The 9,439-nt window shown below is 34.7% G+C and overlaps 1 protein-coding gene across 20 annotated transcripts in view; it reads left to right on the plus strand.

Annotated features, from left to right (window-relative positions):
- LOC108263561 (collagen, type XIII, alpha 1) overlaps positions 1 to 8,941 on the plus strand; it is a 50,793-nt gene extending 41,852 nt beyond the window's left edge. For 18 of the 20 annotated variants that reach the window (XM_047154176.2, XM_047154179.2, XM_047154178.2 and 15 more), the window contains 2 exons: positions 3,129 to 3,167; positions 5,622 to 8,941. In XM_047154176.2, coding sequence (XP_047010132.2) covers positions 3,129 to 3,167; positions 5,622 to 5,654 — 72 coding nt within the window. In that variant the 3' untranslated portion in view covers positions 5,655 to 8,941. Of the gene's footprint in view, positions 1 to 3,128; positions 3,168 to 4,021 lie in introns of all 20 variants that reach the window. The other 2 variants (XM_047154188.2, XM_047154186.2) reach the window with 2 other exon arrangements.
- The last annotated feature ends 498 nt before the right edge of the window (positions 8,942 to 9,439 follow it).

Here is a 9,439-nt window from a genome sequence, read left to right on the forward strand (position 1 = left end):
AAGGGCAGTGGGTCCTCAGGTCTGGGATCAAGATCCTCTGTTCCATCGTAGTGTTGTGCTGGTAGGAAATCTGTATTTTGCATGTCTAAATCCTTTTTAGAATTTATTCCATAAAGTAAAAAGTTAACACCCATGGTTTAATAAATCATTTGTTGCACCTAATATTAATCCTAATAAGTTCCGAGTATAGTGAAATATGGAACGTGTGATAAAGAATGTTTACTAATTAATAAATAATTAAAATTCATGCTTCTTACATAACTTTTTCAATTTACATATGACTGCATGGATGATATATTCTGGACTAATATATATTCAGTTCTATTATACCTATGTGTAACAGTTCTTCACACACTAACATCTACGTAGTTCATCAGAAAAGCTGTTTAGCCTGGCACCTGTTGTGCTGTTATAGAAAATTAATCAACACCTTCTGACTAATCAGTTGAGAATTCAACAGTGCTGTGGTATAAACGACTGTAAATAAAAACTGTAAAAGATTGTGGGCATAGTTTATGTAAAATATCCTGCAGAATGGCAGTGCAGTGGCAAGTGGTTGTTTCTACTGTTGCTTGTGCACTCAGTAGGTACAGCTACCTTGTAACTACACTCATTGTCCCAATACAATACCAGATTAATTTACTAATTAGGTGCATTTTGTAGGTGGACAGTTACTTAGTTACTGTAGCCCATTTGTGCTATGCACAGTTTGTTAGTCTACCTCTACCCCTTACGTCAGTGGAAAGGGAACATCAATGAGTAGATGTAATATGGGAGGTAGATCATTCTCAGTACAGCAGTAACACAGATACAGTATGTAGTGTGTGTTAATAGCACAGGTGATTGTGTCCATATAAAAATGAGCTATCATCTGTGATGTTACACCTTCAAGGTGGACCAACAGAGTAGTCATTGAGTAAAGTTTCCAGTAAACGATATATAATTGTTTTAAATATCCCGCAATGCCCCTGTACCAAATAGACTTATATCAACACAATACCTACTACCATATCACTATTATAGCTATACTGAGCTCCAAACTATATGTCTACAGTCTCTTTCTGGTAGTTTTTACAATTGATGGAGGTGCAGTGGCTACAGGTAGACACTTGGCTCCCAAGTGTTCGCCTTATCATCAGGAGATCACCAGTCTGAATCATGATTACACCATAGCCATCCCAAGAGAGCAAATTTGGCCATGCTGTCTGGATGTCTCATGTCAATCAGTACAACACTAGCACAATGTCTGTGAGCTTATATATGCAGAATAAGGCAAATAAGCATGTTCCTTAGACTTTGTTATGCTTAGAGCCCTGCGATGATGTATGAGCATGAAGATTGGTTTCATGTGTGTCAGAGGAAGCATGTGCTTTTTACACCCTCCCTGGTTGGTAGTTATGTGATAGGGGAATGTTAGCTAGTGGGTGGGAATCTGCAAGACCAAATGTGGGAGAAAATGAGGGGGAAAAAGATCACATCTATCACTGGAGTTTGTGTCCAATATGGAAAATGAAGCTGATACAATGACAAAAGGGTGTAGCTGCAGCATACAGTGGTGCAGTTTGTGAACCATTTAAAAGTCCTAAAAGTAGACAAAGAGATCCCACTTCCCACAAATGAGACAAAAATATTATACTTGATCACTTATTTATTGAGGAAAATTATCCTATATTACATATCTGTGAGTGGCAAAAGTATGTGAAACTCTAGAATTAGCAGTTAATTTAAAGGTGAAATTAGAGTCAGGTGTTTTCAATCAATGGGATGATGAGCACCCTGTTTTATTTAAATAACAGGGATCTATCAATGTCTGATCGTCACAACACATGTTTGTGGAAGTGTTTCATGGCATGAACAAAGGAGATTTCTGAGGACTTCAGAAAAAGAGTTGTTGATGCTCATCAGGCTGGAAAAGGTTACAAAACCATCTCTAAATAGTTTGGGGTCTACCAATCCACAGTCAGACAGATTGTGTACAAATGGAGGAAATTCACGACCATTATTACCTTCCCCAGGAGTTTTAAACCAGCAAAGATCACTCCAAGAGCAAGTCGTGTAATAGTTAGCAAGGTCATAAAGGAGCCAGGGTAACATCTAAGCAACTAAAGGCCTCTCTCACATTGGCTAATGTTCATGAGTTCTTCATCAGGAGAACACTGAACAACAATGCTGTGCATGGCAGGGTTGCAAGGAGAAAGCTACCACGCTCCAAAAAGAGCATTGCTGCCTCTGCAGTTTGCTAAAGCTCACATGGAAAAGTCAGAAGGCTGTTGGAAAAAGGTTTTTTGGATAAATGAGACCAAAATAGAATTTTTGGTTTAAATGAGAAGTGATATGTTTGGAGAAAGGAAAACACTGCATTCCAGCATAAGAACCTTATCCCATCTATCAAACATGGTGGTGGTAGTATCATGGTTTGGGCCTGTTTTGCTGCCATCATTGATGGAACAATGAATTCTGAATTATACCAGCAAATTCTAAGGGAAAATTTCAGGATATCTATCCATGAACTGAATCTCAAGAGAAAGTGGGTCATGCAGCAAGACAGCGACCCTAAACACACAAGTCATTCTACCAAAGAATGGTTAAAGAAGAATAAAGGTAATGTTTTTACCTTTAACAGTGATTAAATGTTGTGGAAAATCCTGAAAAAAGCAGTTCATGTGAGGAAACCTACCAACATACCAGAGCTGAAGCAGTTCTGTACTGAGGAATTGGCTAAAATTCCTTCAAGCTGATGTGCAGGACTGATCAACAGTTTCTGAAAATGTTTAGTTGTAGTTATTGCTGCACAAGGGGGTCATACCAGATACTGAACGCAAAGGTTCACATACTATTGCCACTCACAGATATGTAATATTCAATCATTTTCTGCAATAAATAAATGACCAAGTATAATATTTTTGTTTTATTTGTTTAATTAGGTTCTCTTTGTCTACTTTTAGGACTTGTGTGAAAATCTTATTATGTTTTAGGTCATATTAATGCAATATTATAGAAAATTCTAAAGGGTTCACAAACTTTCAAGCATCACTGTAGCTGTACCTAATAAACTGGCAAATGTTTCTTCAGGTTTTATGTTCTTAGATTTTTATTTATTTATTTATTTTTGCCTCTGTGTTTCTCAGGGTGATGATGGTCTACCTGTACCAGGATGTTGGAATAAAGTAAGTAGTTTTAAATGTAATCTCTTGTTTTGCAGTGGATTTGTCATGATGCAGGAATTAGCTCTGTGCTGTTTTTGTACCTCCCTACTAATACATCCAGTGCTGTAATGCAGTGGTTCTCAAAGTGGGGTACTAATACACCCAAGGGGGGAGTCATTCTTAGCCAATGGGGTTTGAGATTTGTTCATTTAGTTACAGAAGTGGAAATCACAATGTACCTGTACGCATACTATTATATTTATTATTGAGCTCTTATAGAAGTATGTTTAACTGGCTACTTGAAATGAATTGAACAATATTAATGAATCAATATTAATAATTAAAAAAAGGACTCTAAATAATGACAAGTTAGAAATAAAATAGTCTGTTTGGCTCCAATCAAACAATCTTTGCCTCCAAAATGTAACTTGAACATAATTGTGCGCATTTGAATAATGTCTAATATTAGAAAAGTTCAGAAAATCTGAACTTGAATCTGAATCTGTGTTAAAAGTGTGTAATTTATTTTACAGTTAAAGGGGTCCCCGGCTGTTAAAAAAAAAAAAAAAAGAAAGAAAGAAAAAACCTTGAGAACCAGTGCAATACTACATATCTACAATACTACAATAATACAATACTTAAACTGGAGGCATACTATTAAAATTGGAATGTTTTGGTAAATTGATTATTGAAACGTGATTTATGATCCATACATGTAATGCATTTTTATATATATATGTATTTGTAGATTGTTTAAAATTACTTATTTCAGTGGTTTCATGTAAAATGATAATGATATATCACTGAAATAAGTACCTCTGTGTGCTCCATGCATGAAATAACTTTGTGTGCTTTTTGTGTTTCTTGTTTTGCAGTGACATTAATTCCGGATTATTTTGATTGATTGTACATAGAATATTTATTTTTGTACTGTTTGCTTTGTTATATGTTGGGGGAAAAAAGTTATAGAAAATCCTAAAAAAAAAAAATACTGGCAGGACTTTTGTATAGATTTATTTTTATTATTGTTTATTTTTTATTACTGGCAATCATTTTTGATGTAATGGATTTTATACTGTGCCTATGCATTATGTAAAACGTTTTGATTAAGGAGGAAATATACTGAGGCAGCATATGCATGATATTTGTGCATTATGTTAACTGATATGTGCCTATTAACTTATTGTATAATGGTGTTTTGATGAGCTGTAAGAAACCATGCTGTGCTAATCAGTGGAGTTGGATTTTTGAAGTGGCCTTTCGTGTGGAAACCCCACATTTCTGAGATTTAAATGGACACCAAATGTTGTATAGCACTGACCACTGTTGTAATCTGTAATGTTTACTAAAAGGGATAATTTAAAACAATGTGCTTAGGACATATAACCAAACTTTGATGCGGCAATGTGATTTTTCAACAAGTCAGTTAGTATCTTTCAGTACATATATTATTAGCATATATGGTCAGTAAACGTTTTAATCTTTTTGAGAGGGTGTTCTACAAAAAAAGTCAAAAGTTGACAAATTAACAGAGCAGCTTTTTGAGATTATTTCTCTCTATGCAGGGTGCCTTACAATTATTTTTGCTTTGACAGGCCATACATATCAGTTACGGTTCAGTTCTTATTTTAAGTAACTATTTTTTTTGTAAGCCCGTGCCATGTGTTAGAGTAGTACCAAAGCCATGTTATTCACCTGACTAATACCTATGAAGACTTTTTAGAATTTTAACCATGTGTATATTGCTGCTCATTGACAAGCAAGCTGCTGCATTTTGCTATTATGCTTCTCTGCCTTATTGTACCTCATCTGACAAGCTGAAATCAGGATGGAGGCAAAGCCAAACAATATACAACCTTTACACTTTAATCAGCATCCAGTCATATGAGGAGAGGCTCAAGCTAATGTTTGTTCATATGTTTTGTTCTGTTGTCATGTGTGTGTTAAAGGGGTGACTCATTTGATTATTGTGTTTGATTACTGCTGCTTACCATGAAAAGCATGTTTTAGAGATTAACTAAAGCTTTAATAACAATCAGCTTCAGTAAACCAGTCATCAGGCTGTAATACCTCAGATTGTGCTGCCATGCTCCTAGCCATAGGAGTGAAAGAAATATCGAGGATAATGTCTAAAAAAAAAAATGCTCTTTAGATGAACATCAAATGCAAATAAATCATAGTTAAACCTTTATCGCTTTAAGCCAGTCTTATTTTCTGAAAACAAAAGTCTTGCTGAGAGTTACTGAATTCATTTTTGCTGTCTAGCTTTGACTAAATGTGCATATTGATTTTACCAGCAAGCAGAAAAATGGTGCCTTGTGTCCTATAACGTGTGATTGTGTTGTTCTAACTTGCACCTGGTGAGTGAAAAGTGTGATTTCATCCTTTTAAGCATTGTATACTTAGGCAAGAATAATATCTGCAAACATCTGAAACATCAGCACTGTCTTTGACTTGTCTTTATTTTATTGAAAGGGTCAGAATCCTTTCCAGCTGGCTAAGAAGTAACAACAAATTGAGACCCACCTCTTTGCGGTGAGGTTTTATTCTAAGCTATATGAAGAAACTTGAAGAGGAGATCTTTGAGTTCAGACCTGCCGTGGCTGTTTCATGGATGTTCATGAGCGTTAAAGCACACGTAGCGTTCCCGGGAGGCTCCACAGGGTGGCTTAGGTGAGCGCCCTTCTCTTTGATAGGACTACATGAGCAATTTTCATCTTGACATTTTTTTGCTGAGGGCTTCGCTGGAGAAACAGCCATAAAGAAAACAGTGTATCATTGATCCAAATTCTATACACATTTCTTTCTTTTTATCATGTTCACTATGTGAAAAATGAGCATTTTTGTTATTGTTTCTTTTTCTTCTTTTTTTTCTTTGACACCAGTAACTGTGATTTGAGAATTCAGCGCAGCTCACTGAACATGTCATCTCGGTGGTCATGTGTTTCCAGACTAACAAGCAAAAAAAAAATCCTTTAATGATTCCTGATTTTCTTCTTTCACTGCCTTTTGTCAGCCTGAGAGTGACAGGAAGTGTACAGAACCATGCTGTATGTGCCTTCACTCACAGCAGCTTCACTCACAGACAGCTCAATTCATACCACGTGTTTAAAAATGTATTTATATTTACAAGCTGCTTCGTAGTAAAGCAGACAGAGATCCAGATATCACAACCCGGCAAGAAAGACTTGCAGCTGTTTAAGATATGTTTATAATTTGCTATTCACATTTATAGATGTTTTCATGTAATTGTCATTTTGTTGCTATTAGAAAGGTTTGTAGTTTGATATTCTTTCATTGAAGATGATAGATCAAACACCCACAGTTGCGTGAGAAAAAGCTTTTCTAAATACAAAGTGTGCTTGTATGCTAGGCAGCTAAACTTTATTGAGTGATTTTTGAACAATATCTGACCTGTCTATGAAACACCTTTATTTTTTAAATCAAGAAACTGCTCTTTTGGCAAAATGGTCACATAAACATGGTCACTTTTTATTGATTGCTCCATCATAGGTGTTATATAGGGTTTTTTTTTTTTTCTTTTTAATGTACTTTATTTAGGCCAAAGTCCCATTTAGAGAATCCCGTTTGTGTAGTATGAATGTTATGAAACTGAAAGGCACATGTATGCCATACACATAGTAACACTATTGCTCAGTACATGATATCACACAAACGTTACCAAAATGTTTTATTTCTCACCAACAGTGTGACCTGGTTTCATGTGTAGAAGCTTACAGTTGATGAGATGTTTTATTAACGCTCCTGTTTATGTGGATAGCCTAATGCACAGAAGCATTCCTGATGTCATACTGTGTTGACTGCTGTTATCAGCCTTCATCCACATTTAGAGCCTGTTATCAACTATACTTATTTGTATCTTCTAAATTTTCATCTGCTAAATGTTCTGTTAATATTGGTATGTGCTGTTTGCACCACAAAAGCAAAATAATCCTTTTCTTTCTTTTTTTCAAATAAAATTTGTGACCTGTTATTTAGGATAATTGGTTTCAGAATAAATTTGAAGATAAAATACACTGACTCCAATCAACATCATTAAGACTTTTAGGGCTGATTGAGTTGTAAATGTCCAAATGCTGTGGTTCATGAGGCGTGATGATTATCTTTGGCAAAGTAAGCATGTAAATAGAACTATAACTTAATAATAGTATAAAATACTCAAACGGTATTAGTTTCACAAATACCTACTTGTGACCTAACTTGCTTCAGAAATATTCCTACCAAGAGTGAACAAATTCATTTTTCATTATCATTTGCGAATATTTAATGAAATATTTAATTAAATGAATATTTAATCTGTTTACCATTTACTATTTAACAAACTTATAGTTGAAGCCATCCAACTCCACTGAAGCATATGAAGTGTTTTATTTTATGCCCATATCATACTGTGGCATTTTGACTGTTGATTTTGCACATTCAAAGCAGTGTGTTGTAATTTACTTTGTCTCAGACAGCATTTGCAATGTTTGTACTGTGTCATTTATCTTTTAAACATTTCCCTAATGACATGACTTGTACTGTGTCTCTGTGGTATCCTGATCTTTGTACAGTGTACTCTTACTATAATGTGTACAATAGATTACTAATTAGTATATTGTAGCTCTGATGTAAACATATTCAAACTGGTAGTGTCTAGTCAATTATGTTTTCCTAGATTTTTTTTATATGTACGCTATGTAGGTAAAATTTATTATTATTTTTTTTATTATTATTTTTAAGTCAATGCCATGTTAAAATACAGTAAAATTAAATCCGGTTAATGTCTGTATTAATTTTAGGTGTACTTCAAACCTTTTAGTCTATATTTATTATTGCACCAAAGTTAGAAAAAACAGCATTGAAAACAGGCAAAGATTCAGTGTAGTCAATGTATTCAGCATCAATTCTTCATGTATTCAGCAATGACATTTACAAAATCATTGAAAAAGTGCCAGTGATATTCTTTATAAAATATGATGTCTGATGTTATGTACAAAACAGTGTGTAAGGTAACACAGTGTTTATAATGGCCGTTTCATTCTGTGTTTTCTATATTTGTATATAGTATAAAGGATTGCTTTTGTATATATAAAAAAAATCTGATTTCCTAGCTGATCTCAGCCTGCATGACTGTAACTGTACGAGGAGTACAGTAGACTTTTTCTGTTACAACAGCTTTCAAGCTGCAGACTTGGATGCCAGTATTCTGATTTCTGATCTATGGATCTTACCTTTACCCTTGCTGTGTTAGTACAGCAGACTTCTGTGACTGGTTGTGTTCTATAGTCAGTTTATGACACTACAGAGTCATTTGTTTGGTTGGTTTTACAGAATGCATGCAGCGTGCACACTGGGAAGTAGTTTATTGAAATTCTCATTGCTTTCTTGGTTAGCCCAGTTCAAATAACTCAAAAAATGGATACAAGGGCATTTCTACATAGTGATACAATTTTAAGGTTACATGATGACAAGAACATTCACTTGCATGATTAATATTGTTTTTATGCATTACTTTGTATTCAGCTACAATCTCAGTAGTCTAGCAAATATAGAGCAATCTGTTATCTTTCTGGTTTCTTTTTCCTTTATTATTTTTTCTTGAAACAAATGAGATGTAATGATTTATTACTGTTATTACAACAGATCCATTGTATGCCATTTTAACACCTAAGACCTAAATATTTATTTATATGATTTTTTTTAAACATGTAACTAACCTGTTTTTCAGAGCAATCATTTACCATCTGTAGCACAATAATGACAATGTCACTCAATAAAAGGTTGAGGAAAAATGTGTGCTTGATGTTGATTGTTACTTTGTTATTCTCTAATCAAATTTCGGATAATTTTCAGTTCTAATCAGACCTAAGATTGTGTTTGCAATCTGCCATTAGCAGGCACTCATTTTGTTTCAATTTGAGATAATCTTTTTGGTTCACTTTATAAACTATTGCATGAAGATTCTTGTTGTCTGGAGCATTAGCAGTTTGCAGCTATTGGTTGCATATAGGTTGTAGTTCTTTGAAAGAAGAAGCATACACTTCCTGAAGACAGAGAGAACTTCAGGGTCATCATAGCTAGGCTGGAGAATAGTGGAAACTGACATATGCATTGACTTCTAAAGTTGTTTCAATCACTACTGAAGGATCCACTATATATGAATGCAACAGCTATTTGATTGTAATTGTTAAACCCAGCAACATGATTGATTGAGAGCCCATGGATGGTGAATGTGAACTAACATCCTACACAGCTTGGTGTCCTATTCAGTGTGCATTCCCACCTCATGA

The sequence above is a fragment of the Ictalurus punctatus genome, chromosome 3 (genome assembly GCF_001660625.3).
Source record: "Ictalurus punctatus breed USDA103 chromosome 3, Coco_2.0, whole genome shotgun sequence".
Taxonomy (NCBI): domain Eukaryota; kingdom Metazoa; phylum Chordata; class Actinopteri; order Siluriformes; family Ictaluridae; genus Ictalurus; species Ictalurus punctatus.